The 22,684-nt window shown below is 36.4% G+C and overlaps 1 protein-coding gene across 1 annotated transcript in view; it reads right to left on the bottom strand.

Annotated features, from left to right (window-relative positions):
- Positions 1 to 1,495: 1,495 nt before the first annotated feature.
- WDR64 (WD repeat domain 64) overlaps positions 1,496 to 22,684 on the bottom strand; it is a gene marked incomplete at both ends in the record, with an annotated part of 151,618 nt that continues 130,429 nt past the window's right edge. Inside the window, 7 exons of the mRNA XM_084253145.1 lie at positions 1,496 to 1,573; positions 11,265 to 11,378; positions 12,023 to 12,103; positions 12,457 to 12,562; positions 14,805 to 14,993; positions 19,371 to 19,480; positions 21,811 to 21,869. Coding sequence (XP_084109271.1) covers positions 1,496 to 1,573; positions 11,265 to 11,378; positions 12,023 to 12,103; positions 12,457 to 12,562; positions 14,805 to 14,993; positions 19,371 to 19,480; positions 21,811 to 21,869 — 737 coding nt within the window. The remainder of the gene's footprint in view (positions 1,574 to 11,264; positions 11,379 to 12,022; positions 12,104 to 12,456; positions 12,563 to 14,804; positions 14,994 to 19,370; positions 19,481 to 21,810; positions 21,870 to 22,684) is intronic.

Genomic DNA, 22,684 nt, shown 5'->3' with positions numbered 1-22,684 from the left:
CTCCTGCCCTGTGGCTTCTTGTGGTCCTCTCTGCCCTGTTTCAGAACCACTGCCCTCTGCCATCACTGCTGGCCTCTGGTTGCAAACTGAGCCCTAGTGGGACCACTGGTGGCAAGTGGTAAAATACCTGTAACCTGCAGTTGCTTGCACTGCCCACAGCAGCTTTTGGGGTAGGGTAGAAAACTACCGATGATTTTTGAATGACTCCTGCCACTTGACCGTCAATGGAAAAGAGCAAGTCTGGCCCCATAGCTTGTGCTGTAGGTCCTCAGTTTCAACACCACTGCATATACTGCTGGCCTGCACATAACTGTATAAGTCATTTAGACTAAGGAATTGGTCTAGAGGAGAGGTGTGGGATCCCCAATCCTCCTTGTTTTGGGAGCTATGGATTTGGTCCCCAAAGTTCTTGCTAGTCAGCTAGGAGTAAAGTCAAGCAGAAGGCCTCTCACCAAGGACAAAAGTCCTGGTATGAGGAATATACTGAGAAACCAGTATCAGCTGAAAACAGCAGGCAGATTTTATGGCCAGATTAGAAAGATCAGCTAAAATACCTTACTTGTAAGGATTAGCAGAATGTTATGCTAGGCAAGAATAGAGCATAGAGACAATATTCTTTGATTACAGGCACCATGGAGCCCCACCCCCACCAGGCAATAGCCCCTGGTCACTCTACTCTAGCTTCCATCCCCAATAACACATCCCACACACAGCTACCACTCCCTACCTACTTGTCCAACCTTTGTACTTGATTTTAATAAATATAAGACTGCCTTCGGACAGGGGCTCTTCGGACAGGTGTAGCTCCTCTAGGCTTCTCATTGCTCCAAATCCATGTGGACCTTGGGTAATCATTCCCTCTTCCCATGCTACCCTCAATGCTGCTGCTCTGTGAGGTGGCAGAGGGTCTCGGTGAGGATACCCACCACACCACTCTGGTACCTGCAGCACAGAGAGAAACTTGAAATCTTGATGCTCACTAGAGGTGACCCATCAGTGCCCTACTGCTCTGGGTTCCTTTCTATCTATACCTCTTGCTAGTACTAAATCTACAGCCACCTGAACATGTGCAAAGGCAGTAGTCTGACAGTGTATCCATATTACAAACTATAAAAACTAAACGTGAAGAAAGAGTAGTATACATTACAAATGTTGGGGCAAAAAATCACTGCAAGAAGTCTCAATATAGCAAAACTGTTGAATATGAATAGGAGTTCAAGGTAATAATTATAATAATAGTTGCTGAATTAAGGAAAACAATGAATAATGTAAAACAGGAAGACAAAAAGATTGCAAATATCAGATTGTTACAATTAGAATTAATGAATTAAGCAATACAATGGAAGGCCTCAACAGCAGACACAAAGAATGGAGTGAAGGTTACAGTGACCAGCAGACCCTTACTTTTATTCTGAAATAAAGAGTGGAATATCATTTAGACTTTCTATTTTATGTGCAGCTCAGGCCACTGCAGCCACTTCTGGATTTTCTTTCTTCACTTTGGTATGGTTGGAAAGAAGGAAGAAGCCAAGTTTATTTGTGGGACTAAATTCTTCTTAATATTTTTCTTCCGCTGAAATAAAGAACATTTCGGTTAGTAACTATCATTATGTGATAAACGTAATTTTCTAGAGTCAAGTTGCCCCACTAAGTTTTGTAGAGATTTTAATCCTCTTGGAGAGAAAGTACAATTATTTACTTAACTACTTTCCTCTCTTCACCTAAAAATGTGTTTAATACGGGAAGTGGAACTCCAGCAGGGAATGACAGAAAAGCAGAAGCCTTAGTGTCTAATTTTGTCAATAATATTCATTCAATATTTATTGCACACATTGATTTGATTGTATGGTATTGTATGGGCATAAGAAGAAGAAGAAAAAGGTCAGAGAAGATGTAGGGAGCTATAAAATAGAGAAATGATAGTGCGAATCCATGGTCAAATTAGGCTTGAACACTCATAGGTCACATGACTGCTCCTCTTTCTCTCTGAGACATGGTGGTTGGTTCCGTAGATCAATGTGCTAATCAACTGAGGCAACTTCCCAAGTTGCACTCTTCATGTCTCCCTCCTTCTATTCTGTCCACTTCTCTTCCATTTCCTTCTAGTTCTTGTTCTTCTTACTCATCCATTATTTCAGGAAGAGGCTGGGACTTTGGGGAAAGTACAATAAACATTATTGCATATTTGTGAAGTACTTGCTGCATGTTTTCCCACAATATTTTGAGGGAGTTTTCAGAGGAAAGATAAAAAAGTAACTTATATTCGATTAAACCTAAGTGAGTCACACACTACATCCTCTTCAGGGTCTTTGCCTGTCCTCTAGGAGCAGCTATTTGTAAAGAAATGTAGGGTTTATGAAAATTCTTCATTAAGAAAGCATTAAATATTGCTATTAATGTTAACTATTAATATTAAATGAAGTATAATATTCTTATACTGTGAAAGAATTACAATGAACATCAGTGGACTCCCCTGTTCTGTTTTACAAAGTGATATAAAACCCTCAGCTTTTAGGTTCTTGCTTTGTCATTCCCTGGTCCCAATTCTTTTCATCTGACATCTGACATCAGGCATAACATCTATTTTCAATTTTGTGCTCTTTATTCCCTTGTTTTATTACATAGCTTTACCTTATAGCTTATTTTTTTGCCAAAACAATACTTTAGTTAGTTTTGCCTCTTCTTCACTTTCATAAAACTGTCTGCTCTAAACACTGGAATTTCAGCGATGAATAAATCAAAGCTCCTGCCTTTATAGATCTTACATCCTAGTGGATAGAGTCAATAAAGATAAATGAATATTTATTATGAGATACTCATTTTTGTTAACTTTTGCTTTTATTTCTCTTAATGTTTGAGTCAAGGCCTTCAGAACAATCACTGAAGCCAATATTAAGGAGTATCTTATCTATATTTTCTTCTATTTTAATTTATGGTCTCAGGTCTTACATCAAATTCTTAATCCATTGTGTGCTAATTTTTGAATCCAGTGTGAGGTAGTGGTATTGTTTCATTCTTTTATATGTGGCTATACAGTTTTCCTAACACCCTTTGTTAAAGAAACTTTACATTCTCCATTGTATACTTTTAATTCCTTTGTCATAAATTGACTCTTAATATAAGCAGAGGTTTATTTCTGGACACTTAATTAATTCCATCATTCCATGTGTCAGTTTTGATTCCAATGCCATACTCTTTTGATTACTACAGCTTTGCAGTATAGCTTGAAGCCTGGACATCATCACTTATTATCAGGGAAATGCAAATTGAAATTAAAAGATATCAATTCACTTCCATGAGATTGACCCACATCAAAAAATACCAGAAAGATTTTTAGCAAGGGTGTTGAGAAAAGGGTACTCTCTTACACTGTTGGTGGAAATGGAGACTGCTCTAGCACCTCTGTAAAAGAATATGGAGATTCATTTGTTAAGAATAAATATAATGCCTGATTCAGCAATTTCACTTCTGGGTTATCTATTTTAATGATTAAAAAAAAAAACAAATTCAAAGGAATATATGCACTCCTATGTTCATAGAAGCACTATTTACAATGGCCAAACTGTGGGAATCACCTAAATACCCAATAACAAAAGAATGGATTAAGGAATTTCAGTAAATATATACACAATGGAGTATTTCCCAATTACAAAAAAAAAAAAAAAATAAGAATCTTGCCCTTTACAACAATATGGACGAAACAGGAGACAATTATGATAAGTGAAATAAGTCAGATTTCTGAGAAGACAAATACTGAATGATTTCATTCATATGTGAAATATGAAAAAATAAAATGAAGGAGCAGACAAAATTAAATTAACTCTAGAAATATGGCTGCAGAATGGAGGCTACCAGAAAGGATGGTCAGAATGGGGAGCAAAAGAGATTCTGGACCCAATGGACAATGGTGGAAAATTATGGATTTTTTGGTGGTAGGTGTTGTGTCATAATGTACATCTCAAGAGGTATGAATTTATTTATGCATGGATTAAAATAAAATAAAGTGATATAAAACATCACCTCAATAAAATATAATACAATTAAAAAAATAAATGAATATTTATAAAATCAGTTCAAGTAGTGGCAGGAGTGGTGATGAGGAAGAAGGTTCTTCATTACTTAATATTGTAAATGTTCATGGTTATTCTAAGCAGGAGAGGCCCAACAGCTCACATGCCTCTGAGTTACATTGCATTGCACTGAAGTGTCCAGATTCTGGATTGTTGGGTTTAAATTCCAGTTCTATTGCTTACTCTGTTTGCAATCTTAGACAAACTATCTTTCTCTCTGTGTTCATTTTCTCAACAGTAAAATGAAAATGATAATTGTGACTACATGAAAGTGTTGTGAACATTTAAGTAAAAGCATATCAAATGTTTGGTGTCTGACCTGGAACATTAATTATAAAGAAAATGTTGGGCCTTCCTGGTGACATAGGGGTTAAGTCTCAGTGCTATCACCTCTGTTGCATGAGTACTAATCCACATATGGTGCAGCAGACCTCTCCCATCTTATCTGCTGCTCTCCTTAGCAGTGCATTTCAGTAAATCTATCTGTTCTGCTCTCCACTGTCTCTGGTGAATCTTCTCACCCCTCCCACCCCTGCATCTCTGGCCTACATCCCAGTTCTTCTATGCATAAATAAATAAATCACATTTTTAAATAAATAAATGTTAACCTTGTTGTATATACATTATGCAAATATTTTCTCCCATTGGTAGAATGTTTTTTTGCTTTTAGTGACAGTTTCTTTCACTGTACATAAATTGTTAGTTTGATATAGTCCTAATTGTTTGTATTTTCTTGTCTTTTCCTTACTGTTAGATGAGTTCACAAAGTCATTTGCACATCATACATCCAACAAAGGGACAATATCCAAGATCTATAAAGAACTCATGAAACTCAAGAAAAAGAAAACAAATAATTCAATCAACAAATGAACAGAACTAAGTAGACATTTCTCCAAAGAAGGCATACAAATAATCAATAAGCACATGTAAAAATTCTTGTCATCACTTATTGTTAGGAAAATACAAGTTAAAACCACCAGGAAATGTCACCTCACACCTGTGAAAATGAGCCATGTCAAAAAGACCAGAAACAAAAAGTGTTGGGGACAACATGGAGGAAAAAGAATGCTCTTTCACTGTTGGTGGGAAGGTATGTAGACTGGTCCAGCTCCAATGGAAACAATATATCTCAAAATAGCAATACCAAAAATGGATTTACCATATGACTCAGCAATTCCTCTCCTATGCATCTACCTGAAGAAGTCAAAACCAGAAATTTGAAGGGAGATATGCACTCCTGTATCATTGCAACACTATTTACAATAACCAATCTATGGAAACACCTTAAGTGTCCCAAAAGAGATGAATGGGTCAGGAAGATTTGGATATATGTATACAGTGAAATACTACTAAGCTGTTAAAAAAAGAAACGCTTGTCATTTGCAACAACATGGATGAAACTGGAGCGGATTATGATATGTGAAATAAGTCAAAAGAAGGACAAATACAGGATGGTATCTCTTGAATGTGGAATATAGAAAAATAAAACAAAAGGTCAGATAAAGCCAAATCTATAACAAACCCTATTAATCCATTTGTAGAACTGAGACTACCAGAAAGGAAAAGTAGGCAGAGTGAGAACAAATAGGAAGTAGGAGGGGCAAAAACAAGGTAGAAAGGGAGCTCAATGAACTATGTTGGAGGACAATGGGTGCCTTGGTGGTGGGGGTGGTGTAGTAATGACAACTGAAGGGGAAGATGCTACACCCTAAAACACAAATCACAGTTGCAAATCAGTGTTCCCTTAAAAAAATAGATGAATGTAAATAAATGTTAACTAATATCATGACAATATCATTTAGATATAGCTTATATACAATTTTCACCTTCCTGGAACTTCTTTTTATGAAAAAAGGCATTTGATGTGCATTGATTTATTCAGTTTCAGCCACTATTTTCACACTGAGGCTGTTTGGATTCCTAAAATTGCAATCAACAAAGGGGTACTTTAATCCATACAGTTTCCAGACTTTATTGTCATCTTGCTAAATGTAAACTATTATGAAAAGGCCCTATTTTTATTTTAGAAAATAACTTTAACTTCCAGACTACACTTAAAAACCAAAAAGGGAATTTTAATCATGGTTGTGTGGTCTCTTTTCTGTAAGCAAATAGAAACAGATGAAAGGATTGGCGTGGTAAAGAGAAGAGCCAGGCCAAGTTTCTGACAGACAGGAACTTCATTTGCACCCCCAGGCAAGGTTCACCTACCCCCACGGGATTCAGAGAAGTTGAGCCCCTTGTGGGGGAGAGATGTCCTTTTAATAGGGTGAGGAAAGGTTAAGTGGGAAACTGGGTACAGGAACCAAAGCTGTTTTTTTATTTGTTGGCAGTTTTTTTTGTTGATCGCTATCAGGTCCTGTTTGAGTCAGGTGGAGGCCTCTGGTTCCAGGAGCTGAGGTAAAGGTGGAATTTCTCTCTGCAGTTTCAGAGCTCCTCCTTGTGCCAGAGGCACCGACCTTACAACATCTCCTTCCTTTGCATTTCTTATGTGAGTAAAGATCTTTCAGACAGACTAAGAGGAAATTAACCACTTACTAAAACAATAGATATGTTAAAAATTCCTTTGTAGGGCCTCCCCGGTGGCGCAGCGGTTGAGCGCTGGGTTGCAAAGCTGCCCGCGGCCTCTGCGGCGCCGGTTCGATCCCCGGCTGCTCCCAGGCCACTGGAGGAGGGTCCCACATGGCGCGCAGACCTCTCCTGCCGCCCGCTGCTCCCCTCAGCAGTGTACTTCGGTCCTTCTGTCTGCTCTGCTCCCCGCTCTGGCTCTGGTGAATTCTCTCACCCTCCCACGCTTCTGACTGTACCCAGTGCATGTGTAAACAAAACAAACAAACAAACCAGCAAACAAATAAAGAAAGCATGCCTCTATAAAAAAAAAAAAAAAAAAAAAAAAAAATAAAAAAAAAAAAAAAAAAAAATTCCTTTGTATTTGGACAAGTAATTTATCATTTTTCACACTTTCTGATAAAATTAGTCATAGTAGAATTAATTTCTGATTATCTGCCTGTAGCTTATTCATTAGGTAGAAAAACAATGACTAAATTTTAATTCTGTATTGCCTTCCTCTTGGTGCTTAGGATACATTTGGCCAACATTCCCTTGTCACTTGGTTTTTACCTAGAGAATGTAAAGTATATTTAATTTAATACCAGATGAGATAAAACAAATAGTATGAAAGATTGGGGCATAAATTATATGAATTATAAAACCTCAAATAGTTTTTTGATTATTTATTAGTTTTAGATTATTTATACCACTGGGTTTCATCCACTACTTAAAAACAAATGACATTTGTGGTGGCAGGATAGGCAGACAGGGTAAAGGAGAGTCTTGGAGCCTTCGGTGGGTTTCTCAGGCTTTTATTTAGCTGTTACATATAGAGCAACAACCAGGTACATGGCAGGCAGGGGGGCCAGGGGGACCAGGAGGCCAGGAGGCCTCCAAGCCCCCAGCAAGTCTTCACTTGGGGCTTCTCTGGCTTCTTGCTCCCCTTTTCTCTCCTGCTTTTCTCTTGCTTCTCTGCTTCCCCTGGTGACTATCTCTCAATACTCCTCCCATGGCCCACAGAAGCAAACAAGTCAGCTTATAACAATGTAACAACTGTAGGTACCCTATCAGGCAGGGCAGTCCTAATGGTGGGAGGGCAGAAAAGCCTGAAAAACCATTCACCATACACATTTCTCTAAGACATTTTCTATTTTTTTAAAGATTTATTTATTTATGCATACAAGAGCTGGGGTACAGCCCAGAGGTGGGGGTGTGTGTGAGAGGACTCACAAGAGACAGAGTGGGGAACAGAACAGGCAGATTGACTGAAACACACTGCTGAGGGGAGCAGTGGGCAAGTCAGGAGAGGTCTGCTGCGCCATGTGGGTCACCTCCCTGGCCAGGATCGAACTCGTGCTTCAGTGGCTGTGGATAGAGTCATAGTGAGACACAGGGCAAGCTAGAAATTAGGCAGTTTCAGGGACAGTGCAGGAGGGGACCTCTGAGGAATTTAGGGAGGCTTCGGAGATAAGGACAACCAAGGGGATGTAACCAATTCCACTAGGAAAAACAAACATCTCAGGACCAAGGACAACATTGTTAAAGCTGGTCCTGGTTTCCTTCAGGTGGTAAAGGGAGGCGGAGATTGGAGAAATGGAGGCGGAGATTGGAGAGTAGTTTAATTTATGGACAATTTAGAAGGGCAGCTGTTTAACTTCAATGCAGGGATGTTCATCCAGAAAACTGGGCCATAAAGATAAAGATGCAACAAATGGGGAAAGAGAAAGCTGTTAGATAAGGAATGTGAAGATCCCCCACTCAGTAGCAAATTAAGTGAGACAGACGAGAACTAACCAATCACAAAGAGACTGGTGGAGCTTTAGAATAATGAGGGAAAAAAGGTATATATTCCCTGGGACATGACTCCACTTTGGCTTCCTTGCCCCTCCCAGGCCTGGTTCCCTGGCCTGGGAGTCCCACTTTATTTCTGCTCTTTTTCTCTTCAATAAACTTTTTCTTTCTATAAACAAACCTGCCTCTTCTCGCTTGCTTGCCTGAGCGTCTGCGAAGTTCCTGCTGTGGCTTCGTGAGACACCAACCCGTGGGGGTCTAGTGGCTGGGGCTCAGCATTGCCCCTGCAGCCTGGGATCTGTTCCTGGGATCTGTTCCAGACTAGGCCTGACAACTCCGGTATCAATAGTGCTGTGACTTAATCCCTTGCACCACCAGGGATGCCCCTAAGACATTTTTCTATTGCCAAAAATTCTTGTTTGAATAACTGGGGGGGTTATAATTAATAGGAATCATTCATATTCTCATTAAGTGCACAAACTAAAAAATTATGGTTTACTATATTAATTAAAGCAACTTTTTGTTGTGTTGTAGTTCTGTTTGTTATCTGTTAATTAAACACAGATAATATGAACCATCCTGCTTTCTGTTTTTAGTCTAATTCTATGGAAAGGAGACATAAAAATTACTCTATCAGATCTTTTGTTAATGTTTGATTAATTTTAATGTCTAACTGAATGGACACAGTTAAATTAGGCCCACCCAAGCTTTTAGAAATAGCAGAAGAGTGATTTTTACACTACCTGGTGTAACAGAATTAGCATGAAATTTGGAGTCACAAGTAGACCTCAGCTTATCACTTAATTCTTACTTGATCTTTGGCAAGTCACTATCTTTCCTTTATGCTTACTTCCCCCCCCCCCACCAGTGGTAAGACAGGAATAGCATTTGTTGGTAATTATTGTGAAAATCAAGGGAATAATATAAACAATATGAAAATAGTCAATCACCATCTTCGGTATTCCTATTAATATGTAGGAAAATTCACCTTGACTTTTATGATGATCTAGAAACTTTGCTGATATTGTGGCTCCATCCCATATGTACAATAAAATTAAAAGCAAAGAAGGACCTTAAGAGCTTGTTTGGAGGTTCTAGCAGGGAACGCAGCTACTCCTATACCCTAACTAAAGTCCAGTTCTATTTGGGGGAGGTCATCCTCTTTGGCCAAATGCACAGCTTTGGGAGGGATGCACATTCAGCAGTGAGGGAGGAAGGGGACACCTGAAGAGAGCTGCATCAGCCGAGTCAATCCTGGTGATCCATGGGGTAAGAGATGTCACAGCCAGATAAATATTTGCACACCATAAATCTGATTAGGGAGTGATATGAAAGGTGTACAAAGAATTTACACAACAAAATCAAAACAAAAGACCCAATTAAAACCTGGGGAGAGGAGCTAAAAGACACTTTTCCAAAAGAAGAAATGCAGATAACCAAAAGGGAAATGAAAATATGCAGAGTATCAATTAATAACAGGGAACTACAAATCAAAACCACAATGTGATAACACCTCACACCTGCAAGAATGGCCTATATTGGGGCCTCCCTGGTGGCGCAAGGGGTTAAAACTCAACCTCAGAAGCTGTTTGCAGCCACTGCAGCACGAGTTTGATCCCTGGTCAGGGAGCTACCCACATGGCACAGCAGACCTCTCCTGACTTGCCCGCTGCTCCCCTCAGCAGTGTATTTTGGTCATTCTGCCTGTTCTGCTCCCCACTCTGTCTCTGGTGAATCCTCTCACCCTCCACTTCTCTGGCCTGTACCCCAAGTCTTGTATGCATAAATAAATCTTAAAAACAAAAATAATGGCTTATATCAAAAACAAACAAGCAAAAAAACCCAAAACAAGAAATAACAAGTGCTTGTGAGGATGTGGTGAAAAAGGAACCCTATTAATCTGTTGGTGGTGATAAAAACTGGTCTAGTCACTTTGGAAAGCTTTGTGGAGGATCCTCAAAATACTAAAAATGATCTACCATATGATCCAGAGATTTCACTCCTAGAATTTCACTGCAAAGGACACAAAAACACTAATCCAAAAGGAAATCTGCACACCTCTGTTTATTGCAGCACTATTTACAATAGCTAAGGTATGAAAATAACCTCAATGTCCCAAAACAGATGACTGCATCAAGAAGATGTTGTATATATACACAATGGAATACTACTCAGCAATCCAAAACGATAAACTCATGCCATTTATGGCAACATGGATGGAGCTGGAAGGAATTATGCTCAGCAAAATAAGTGAGAAAGAAAAAAGATAAATATCAGATGGGTTCACTTGCATGAAGACTATAGAGAAACCAAACAAAGGGTCAGGTTAAAAAACAAAACTTGCAAGCTGACAATAGATCTGAAGCATATAGTAGGGGAGGGGATAGGAGAGGGGTCAAAACAGGAGAGAAAAAGAGCACAAGGGAATGTGGTGATGGATCACAGGTGCTATAGTGTTGGGAGAACTATGGGCATTACACCTGAGCGAGGAAATCAAACACTGTCCAAAAATTAGCAACAATATAATAAAATAAATTAAAAATAAGAGTAAAAATTAAAAAAAAATGACCATGCTGCCTCAGATATGTGTAACATTACCTAGTTTTAAAGAATAATTCTTAAATTAACTCTGGAAAGTTTCATCTGTTTAGTCTCAGATAGCCTACTTACCTTTCTTCTCTGTCCAACAAATTTATGATTTCCATCTCTTTGAACTAAACCACATGCATCCTGGAATATTCACTAAAAGATTCAGCATCGACCTAATGTTAAGGTCAAGATGTTTCTGGGAACAAAAAATTATAAATCCAAACAGAAATGGAATACACTATGTAGTTCTAAGAACTAATTTACCTTTTCATGTTGAACATGACCTCCCTTCTTCTTTGTTTGAATGGCATCAGTAGAGTCCTTTTGTGTTTCTGAACCAATTAGTGGAAGGTATCTTAGACTAGGAGGGCTAGGTACCTAAAGTCATAATAAAGCTAGTAATTAAAATGATCACTTCAATTGTATGAATTCAGGGATGGGGGACAGGAAGTGAGAAACACCAACTGCTTTAGCATATACCACCCTTTTTGGCTATCCTTTATTAATTTCCGTATTTCACCCTTAGCATGATCTGTATGCTAAGTGTTTGATATCTATTACAATGAAGATGTTCATGGGTGGAGAAGCACTATTTTAAGAAATAATAAGATTAACTTGAAATATTTGGCCTTTGGTTTATTATTCTTGGTTTATTAAATGATTATTTAGGAGACATTACCTGGAGTGAAGATTTGAAGTATGGATAAGAATTTGGTTCAGGTACAGGCCAAATCATGAAGAGTTTGTATGCCAGGCTAAAATCATTTGATTTTATCTTACAAAATATGAAGAATCAGAGTAAAGTTCAAAATAGTTTCTTGCAGTGGCAGAGTCAAGTTATGGAGGTCACAGACAAACAGAACTGAAGACTTTTCTGGGAATGGACAGAACATGTTTATGGAAGCATCAATTTGCTTGGTTAATTTTATTTTCTCTAGCTTTGCTTGAGAGCCCAGTGTCGGGAATGAGGTAACAGATTGCTTGTTATTCTATAATCCTAATCCTAGCTTTCCCCAACTCACCCTATATATAGGCAGAGAACCAAAGACAATTCCTGCTTCTCTGTTTTCAGTCATGAAACCTTCCAAGGCATGTCTTCGATTCTGCAAAGCAGAAGGAATGTTTAATGAATTAAAGCACACACTCTGTTAATGACAAAATACATGGGTTCAAATCCTGCCATTGGCAATCATTAGCTATATGATTTTAGGCAAGATATGTTTTCTTGTTGATGCTTTAAGAGGATCAAAGGAGATAATTTATATGGTAAGTGGATATTCAATGTAAGTATCACTATAGTGATATTATTGATAACAATGTCAAAAGAAATTTCCAGAAGTGAATAAATATTACATAATTGAAAATGAATGGGTAAAACAAGCTTGCTGGTAAAAAATCAGAGCTCCCCATGGAAAAGATATTTTAGGTCTTAAAAAATAAATAAAAATAAAACTACCTTGGGAGAAGAAAGAGACTTGAAAAACTTAAAGTCATGTTGCACTTCAAAAGGCTTAGCCGGTGCACGTTTGAAAAGCAAAGACATTGAACTCATTTTATTCCATCTGCATATAAAGATACAGGAAAAACTGTTAAGCACATGTACACAGTTTTTATTCTCTGCCTACCAAATAGATACCAAAGTATCCACTATGTCATTCTTTCTCTAAGACCCAATATTCTCTGAATCCTATGACATCAGTCCTAATGATGCTACCTTTGTACTTCATTATTATTCTACTTGGGTTTCCAGATTTCCTTCCAGAGAAGCCACAGAAATTTTTACTAAGTCTAAACATTTCATGTAATTAAATTCATTAATAGTCATTAGGAAAAAAGAAACTTGTATAGTAGAGCTAAGTAAACCTCTGGTTTCACAAAACAAACGCTTAATTTTCAACTGATAATAGACAGCTTCCAATATAGTAAAAACTCACTTAGACATATAATTTAAAAGTCATTAACTAAGCATTAATAACATTTTTAGAAGGTAATAAATTGTATGTCCTAATTGTACTTCTATAGAAGGCCTTCTATAGAAGGCCAGTTAGTTACAGACAAGACACAATTATTTACTTAGAATGTTAACACATATATGATACTTTATTTTAGCGATCCTAAACATATCATGCTCTTTTATACTTCTGAATCATTTACATTGCCTTGGCTTATAATATTCTCCATTAATCTGAATAATCTCTATTGAGAAGAGTGCCAAATATTCTTTATTCAGAATAAGACCTGTTGAGTGTCAATTGTGCACTAAGCACTGAGCTAAGAACTGGGATAATATTTTCTTGATGAATTTTGTCAAATCTTGATGAATGTTACATTTTATTTATTTTTTAAATTATTTTTTACATTATTTTCATTCATTACTGCATTACTCTTTTCAGAGTCATTAGTTGTCTTTCAGATTTCAACAAACTTGCCATATTCAAAGTTTACTATTCTGTTGCCCTATGTACTTACACCACCAGGTTTTACAAATATATCCTCTCTTCCAATTTTCTTTCAATGCTCTTTCTTTGATTTCCATCATAATATCTGTTGTTGGTTTTCCTTTCAACATCTTTTTTTTAAAGATTTATTTATTTATTTGTTTGTTTATTTATGCATATAAGAGCTGGGGTACAGGCCAGAGATGTGTGTGTGGGTGAGGGGTGGGGTGTGAAAGGTGAATCCTTTCAAAATCTTGACTATTCCTTCTCAACACTTTTCACTGGTTCCTCCTCCTTGGCCTTCTCTTTAGAAGTTATAATTTCTCAATTTTTTTCTTTGTTTTCTGTATTTCTCACTCTATACACAGGACCTGAGTGACTTATCCACAGTGAAAATTACTACTTTGCTGATGATTCCAAAATATTTATCTATAGCTCTGGCTTTTTTTTTTTTTTTTTTTTTGAGGCATCACTGTTTCTGCCTTTATCGATTCTGGATGCTTTGCTCATGATTTCATATGAGCCTTTCAAACTGTCTATTTTTTTCAGTTCCCAGACTTGTTATTAGTACATACCTCACTGTGTCTTTGCTTCTGTCTATCTAATTCTGTCCCTTCTGCAAGGGATATCCCCTTCTCTCTTTCTCTACTTGACAAACTCTTATGGGTGCTGGGAATTTTACGGGGACTGTAACCAAGATGAAAATGCATACATTGTACAAAAATGAAAAATGATGTAAAAAATACATTTAAAAATTCTAAATAAGATTTGCAAAAATTAAGACTATAAGTGAATATCCAGTGTCACGTCTTAAAACTAAGAGTGTGAATAAGAGTTTGTCAGGTAGAACTCTGACTTCTTTTGGGAAATCCAAATAGCTCTATATCAGTTTTCAGTAAATACATACACTTGGATGTTCTACAAGCATCTCATGCTCAAACCTGTCCAAAAATAACTATATTACCTGCTTTTCCTCTTATATGTATTCTGTCACAGTGATTTCTATAAAGTTAAAATCCTTATGTTGGCTCATAAAAAAATCCTCATTGTGCTTTGGGCCCTGCAGACTTTTCTTGGTTTATCTCTTATCAAGTATCCTTTGGATTTGCTCCCTGGACTCCAAGCCTCAAAAGACTAATAGTTTTACATAGTGCTTTTTTAAATTATTAACCTTGTGAGTTAGATGTTCCTACCAGTGCTATTATATGAAACTGTAGCTTTTGGTTTACATATTTTTTCTCCTCACTGGTTTGCAATGTGACTGAAAACTTCTGAACTTTTTAAACTTTGAATTTTCCACGTCCAGCCCAGGGTCACAATAGTTTAATTTTTGTCTACCCACTTAGAGAAAACCCAATGGTCTTACTTTTGCTGGTCAAATATGAGAGGATATTCATATTTTTGCTTCTTCTCTGTGAACTTGTTTTCTTCCTTTATTTCTATGGAATATTCTTTAACATCACAAGGCAAAATTAAATCACTTGACTGTGATAGGTCAAACATTCTCCGCTGTCCAAAATATCCACAGTAATGACCATTGAGTGCATGCCAGACTCTGAAGAAAGACAAAGGTAGGGATGAAAAATAACTACAATTCAGTGGAAGTTATTTTTATTATATCATTTATACAGATTTTAACTGATTCATGAGGAATTTTAAACTTAAGTCTGGGGCTCTTCCTATTAAATATGTTGAGCTGTCATAACATAAACATTTTTATCAGTTAGAATTCTAATCTATAACAATTTTGGAAAATGTCAGTTTGAAAATATATATAAAATACCCATTAATTAAAATCAGAAAATAAAAACAGATTTTTCCCAATGTAAAACTACCCTTTCAGCTAAATAGAACTCATGTAGCCTGACAGTATGTTAGTTGAAGTAAGCTTTAAAATATTACAATTATACATCAGCTGCTATCTGTCTGTGTCCACATCAGCAGAACTGTGGAATGAAATAGCCACTGATGCTTTTACTATTACCAACATCTTCTCAACCATTATCCACAATTCCTATTATTGTGGAAACACCATATTAATTTTCTCAACAGAGGTCTGAAATAGAATGCAAAAGTAGTGCCTCTTTATCTGTATGCATTATTTTACCAATAATTCATTCCAAGTCCTCTCTCTAAATAGCCTATGTGGTTTAAAATAATACAAACTATCATTAACAGGGTTTGTGCTGTGTTTTGTTTTGTGAAAAGATAATACAGTATTTGGAAGAGCTTCCTTTTATGTCTTGATTTCAACTCTAGAGTAACAAATGATGGAAAGGAACATCATGTGCCTATTACAATAACCCAGAAGCAAGCTTAATGAACTAGAATAGATTTCACAAAGTGGAAGTGATATTTCAGATCAAAGAGGTTGATGATGGGGAGAAGGCAGTGCAGAAGTGTCCTATCAGGACTCTTTACATCTGACTGTCTCCAAATAAGTTAACATGGCATGTAATGGCCTTGCCAGAGTCTTTACCGAAATGAAATAGGCCACCCTTAGAGGGTAACTCTTCAGTCCTGCTTTAGACAGGACTGAAGTAACTGTTGGTTTCCTTGTTTTGTGGCATTTTCTGTCCCATATGGAATGTTCCCTGATCATTGATTCTTCCCCTTGCTCTGATCTCCAGGGTCTCAGATATGGAAACTTCATCTCTTCTAGCCTGTGTTTCAGAGTTAAACCTTTATTACAGTTCCTGTATTATAAAATCATAATCTTTTTGACAAACAAGATTAAGACAGCTGAAATTGTCCCTGCCTTTAGAAAGAGGCAGCTAGTGCTAGGAAAAGGATAAGGATTAGTTATGAAGAGAATTTAGTTATGTATTATGAGGCAATTAATAGAAGTAAGTTTATAAAAATAATTCTAGGAAGATCTTCATTTGAAGGAATCATAAAAGTAAGTTATTCATATCAAGGGTAACTGATTTGATCAGGGAATATTCATTATACCAGAGGCATGTATAAATGTGGTATGTATACATGTTTTTACAATCCCCAATTAGCTTTCTGCTGACAGGTAATTGAAAATAAGCTGGAACAGAGATCCAAGGAACAGAATTTTGAAAACAATATAATGCCCAAATATCATGTTCCTAACATTTTTTTAAATTTTTTTAAAGATTTATTTATTTATACAAGCACTGGGTACAGTCAGAGGTGCGGGCGGGTGAGAGAATTCACCAGAGCCAGAACAGAGAACAAAACAGGCAGTCCGTTGAAATACACTGCTGAGGGGAGCAGCGGGAGCAGCAGGAGAGGTCTGCGCGCCATGTGGGACCCTCCCCAGCGGGCGGGGGATCCTACTGCGCTGCAGAGGCTGCAACTGCGCCACCAGGGGAGGCCCATGTTCCTAACTTTTTCTACAAATGAAACAACAAATTTCCTTACTGTCTAAGAAAGCAACTCTAATTTCCCCAATATAGGACTTTATCCCCATGTATTCACTGTGAACTCAACATTTATAAAGTTTCTCCTGTTTCTTTCATTATAATATTTTCCTTTTTTTCATGCCTCCTTTCTTAATGAATGATAACATTCACCTAGTTGTGCATATCAAGAGTCATTCCTAAAATCTGTCAATTACTTTCTTTTTGCTAAAACTCTTGTTTTCTGGGTTTTAACTTCCATATTGTTCTCTAATGCAAAATATTTATTTCTAGCACTGTAACCTCTCCAATGGTCTAAGAAGACACTGTAGCCACCACAGATTTTTATTGGTCTATTTGCCTCCACTTTTGCTGCTCCAAAATCCATTTCTCATGCATTGTGTTTTGATTTTAATATAAATGAAGCTTATGTTACTTGTCTCACTTAAAATTCTTGGGTGACTGTTTCTTTCAAAGTTCAGATCAAATACTGAACAATGCCTCCTACACTCTGCAGGGCCTTGTCCCTAATTTACCAGCTGCAAGCTCATAAGTCTAGCTATAGCCTCTTTAATTTTAGTCCAAAGTTTATGTAACAAAAATATTCCTTCCTTTTTTTGTCGCCAGTATATTTCAACTCTCTAAAATGATCTGAAGCTGCTCTACTGCTCCTGATCTTACCTAGTTTTATTCTCTTAAGAGGTAATTCATTACCATTAATTTAAAACATTTTAATATTAGTAATTTGTCTCAAGAACTGTCATGACATTTCCTTTTTCTTTCTATATAAGTATGTATGTTTAGTATTTTGTGTGTGTGTATTCGGCATTAGCTAAGCAATTAAAAACAAGTGGGCTTTGCAAGATCAATCACATCATCAATGAAGCAATTAGTTCACCTTTCTTTTCCCCAGGATGAGTTGTTCATTTCTATGGTTTTTAAAACTTCTGATTCCATATCTCATTTTGAAACCTTCCCTGGACTTTGGCCTATCTCTCTGAACAACCCACCATGGTCATTTCTTTTAAATAAATTTACAAGAATTCTTTTGTTGAAAATATTTAGCATACCTTCTAACATAGATAAGCATGGCATCTCATTTCCTTGGGCATCAAAAAGAATTCTAATTCAGTAACCATTTTCTGGAAAACCTTTCTTGCCACATTTATTTGTTTATTAAAATTGGCTAGTCAAGGGCCTCCCCTGGTGGTGCAGCGGTTGAGCACTGGGCTGTGAAGCTGCCCGCAGCCTCTGCAGCACCAGTTGTATCCCCAGCCACCAGCGAGGGTCCCACATGGCGCAACAAACCTCTCCTGTCATGCCCACTGCTCCCCTCAGCAGTGTATTTCGTCAGTCTGCCTATTCTGTTCCCCGCTCTGGCTCTGGTGAATTCTTTGACCCTCCTGTGCTTCTGACTGTACCCAGTGCTTGTATAAATAAATAAATAAATCCTTAATAGATAAATAAATAAATAAATAAAATTGGCTAGTCAAGATTGCTTTGGGGTACACATTTAAACTTTAATTTAAAAATCCTTTATCCCCATATTGCTGCGAATGGTATTAATTTTATCTTTTTGATTGCTGAATAGTATTCCATAGTATATACATAACACATCTTCTTGATCCATTCATCTTTTTTGGGGCATTTGGGTTGTTTCCAAGTCTTACCTATTATAAATAGCGCTGCAATAAACATAGGGGTACAGACATTCTTTAGAATTAGTGTTTTTGTGTCCTTTGGGTATAGCCCAGTAGTGGAATTGCTGAGTCATTTTTAGTAGTCTGAGGAACCTCCATACAGCTTTCCACAGTGGTTGGACCAGTTTGCGCTCCCACCAGCAGGATAGGAGAGTTCCTTTTTCTCACATCCTCACCAACATTTGTTGTTGCTAGTTTTTTTAATATGTGCCTTTCTTACTGGTGTAAGTTGATATTTCATTGTGGTTTTGATTTGAATTTCCCTGATTATGTGGGATGTTGAACATTTTTTCATTTGCCTGCTGGCCATTTGCATTTCCTTTTTGGAGAAGTGTCTTTTAAATTCTTCTGCCCATTTTTTGACTGAATGGTTTACTTTGTTTTTGTTGAGTGATTTCAGTTCTTTGTCTATCTTTGTGACAGCGACATAGATGGAGCTAAAAGGAATTATGCTCAGTGAGGTAAGTCAGAAGAACAAAGAAAAATATATCAGATGGTTTCACTTATAGGAGGAATATAGGGGAAACAAATGAGGCATTAGGGAAAAAATAATAACAATAAAAAATAACAAAACAAGACAGAAATAAACACAACTATAAATCAGAGACATTCTGCAGGGAAAGAGAAGGGAAAGGGATCAAAACGTGGGTGGGAAGAGCACAAGGGACTATGGTGATGGTGCAGGGGTGAGTTGGTGGTGGAAATTCTATGGGGACTACACCTGAGAAAAGAAAGCAAACGTTGTAAAAAGAAAAAATGAAAAATGATGTAAATATAAATAAATAATGAATAACTAAATAAATAAAATAAAATTCTTTATCTCTCATACTCAAAACCCTGAATTTACAATATGAAGGTTCGTACCTTGCTGAGCCATCGATGGAGGCAGTAAGCACCACTTGTTTGTCTTCGACATAGATTACTTGAATAATTTCTAAAGAATGAGCACGCCAGGAAAGCAGCTGCTTAAATTTCTAGATAGCAACAACAAAGCATACCCTTTGGTATGTGTTGATCAAAATTCAACCTTAAGCAAAACCTTTAATCATCAAAAAGTAAGCTTATGAATGAGTGGAAACATCTGTGTAAGACAAAAATATCCCTACCCCAATTAGCTCTTCTCTTGTTTTTTTAGGTACAAAATTTTTCATTTTTGTTAATCTACACATATCTCTGGGAGAGGAAGCTTATTATGTCTTTAGAGATTTGGCATTTAACTGAGGAAGTAATTTATTTAGTTGAGGATTAAGAAATGAGAAAAAAAATCTTCTGGGGAAGGATTGTTGGGGTACTGAAAGTGAATATAGTCAGGAGCCAAAGAAAATAGAGAGATCAAAGGGAAGCCTGACAAAAAGACTTTCCCTATTTTACAAATGTTATCCAGAATAAAATGTTATTTTCTTCTTTATTTTCTTTGTGGGGAGTAAGTTAGAATGAGTATATTCTACAAGGAATTAACAAGAGGAAATGGCTCATTCTCATCATGAGGTTTGACTTGCATGCTCCCTCTCTGTGACTTATCCTCAAGTTTAGAGTTTCTAAATGAGCCTCAGAACACATTTTCATCTGTGTGAACTAGCTAGAGTTGTCAACTGAAGAGGCCCTCTTCAGAGCCCAATACGTGTGCTCCTCTTGATTGTTGATGAACCCAGATGGCCTTATGTCTTCCTGGCTCAGCTACCTACTCACATTTGTGTGTTTAGAATTCTGGCAGCTTGGAGGACTCCTGTGAGCCTCCTATTCATTTAGATTTTGACAAAGTCTGATCTAAGACTTTTTTTTCCTGTAGTCATGTATGTATACATATGCCTGATTTCTCTTTCTGTGGACATATTTTGACTATCTTATCTTTTACAATATCTGCATTCCATGGAGTGTCATTTAAACAGTTATCTTTTAAGAGAGCAGATCTTTTAATTTATCTTTTAATTTACCAGATTAAATTCTGATATATAGGCTGGTATATTAAGTTTACATTGTAACTATCCTCTATAACTGAACTTGTTTTAATGGAGGGTATATGTTATGTTATGTAATGATGAAGTGTTTGGGGCCTCCCTGATAGCCTAGGGGATAAGTGTCATCCCTGTGGCCTCAGTTTGATCCTGACCAGGTAGCTAACCCACATATGGTGCAGTAGACCACTCCTACCTTGCCTGCTGTTCCCCTTAACAGTATATTGCAGTAGATCTGCCTGTTTTTTTGCCTTCTGTTTCTGGTAAATCCTTTCACCCCCTGTACTTCTGGTCTATACCCCAGTTCTTTCATGCAAAAAAAAAAAACTAATAGTAATAATGAATGTCTTATAAGCAGATCCTCCAGTATATTTATAAGTAGGCAACCATGCACAAATGGGAAAATCATATTGTCTAAATACAGAAAATTTTGAACTGAGGTTGAATATGCAATAATTTAGGTGTTATTAATATATTCTCTTAAGTGGGTAAAATATTTTAAAAATCAATTCCATCATCATCTAATTCAATATTAATATTGATATATAAATTTTTTTTAAAGATTTTCTCTGAATTTTGAAAGGTCTTAGCTGCCACTTTGTAGAAACTCCATTTGCAAATATGTAGATTTTTAATAATTTTTATGTGGTAAAATTAGTAATAATGATATTTATCATAAGTAAGATAAAGCAATTTAATAACCTTCTACCTATACATCATTCAAGTGTGTAACTTTTGTTCAGCAAATAGTGTGCTTTAATTATAAGCCATTTATAGTTAATAAATGAAGCACTGTGCTTCATAAGTTGAATCTTATCATTTGTCTGTGTGATAGTCATGCTCCTTTTAGAAAGAACATTGGATTAGAATACAAGAAACTGGTTCTGACTCTGACTTCATTAGCAATTTAGGTGGTGCTATGTAAGACACACTTTGATTTCCTCCCTGCAAAGTAGAAATAGTCATAATAAAACTAAACATGTGATCTTTATTAAAAAATAAGTAAACTCCACTGATCAAATAAAAATTTGTTTTTAGTAATAACCATTATAAGATATTCATACAATCTTAATCTATGTATTCATGTAATACCTATAATGCAAAACTAAGACATTCTTAGACATAGTTAGCCAATCTTTAGCCTTTAGAGTAAAGTACTAAAGGAAACTAGGCTTATACTAAGATTTTGTCTCCTTATTTGTCATATAGCTAATATTTCGAGAGTATTATATATAACTTGACAGTGAAGAGCTTTGTCTTTTTTTTCTATCTTTTGTGGTGTCTAGCTTAGAGAAATGCTCAACAAATATGTACTAATTCATTAATCAAATTAAAACAAAATTTCTTACCTTTTCATCATGAGGTGCATCCAGGAATGAACTAATACTGCAAAGAATAACATGTCCTTCTGCATGAAATTTAAACATTGGGATCTTAATTAGATATTCTGTTGCCTGCATTCTACCCAGACTGCAGTTACTTTGATTCAGACATTTATATTGGTAAATAAAATAGTAAGAAACCTGAAGTGAAAAATGAAATCTGAAACCCAGTTTTAAGAAAGCAGTATTTGAGTTTCTGCTTAGTAAGTTATTATGAGATTATCTTGTACATTCAAAGTTAAAGTTCTTGTACACATCAGGGTAGATGAGTTAGAAATGGATAAATCATTGTCAAATGTAGTTCAAACTGTTATGGAGACTATCATCCCACAACCAAAATGATAGTTACAAAAGCTGGACGTAAGCAAGGCAGTGATTACTATCCATGGTATATCATATTAAAATTGCAGAAAACCAAAAATAAAGAAAAAAGTTGTGAAAGAAGCCAGAAAAGGAAAATACCTTTCTTATGGAAGAGCAAAGATAAGAATTACATCTGAGGTCTCAGAAACTATGCAAGCAAGAAAAAAAAATAGGGTGAAATATTTAAAGTATTGGGAGAAAAAAAATACCAACCTAGGTTTATGTATCCAAGAAGTTATCCTTTGAAAGGAAAGAAGAAATAAAAACATTCTCAGAAAAACAAAAATTGTGAGAATTTGTTTTCAAAACAATGTTTAATAAAAGTTCTTAAGAGAGAAGACTATATAGATCAGAAACTCAGATTTACATAAAGAAAGGACATATGAGAAGGAATCATGAAAGCACAGTAAAAGCTAATAAAGCAATTTATTCAAAATAATAATAGCAAAAATGCATTTGATGATTGTAACTTAGGATA

This window comes from Talpa europaea (genome assembly GCF_964194135.1).
Source record: "Talpa europaea genome assembly, chromosome: 14".
NCBI classification, from domain to species: Eukaryota; Metazoa; Chordata; class Mammalia; order Eulipotyphla; family Talpidae; genus Talpa; species Talpa europaea.
This window is presented reverse-complemented; position numbering and strand designations above follow the sequence as displayed.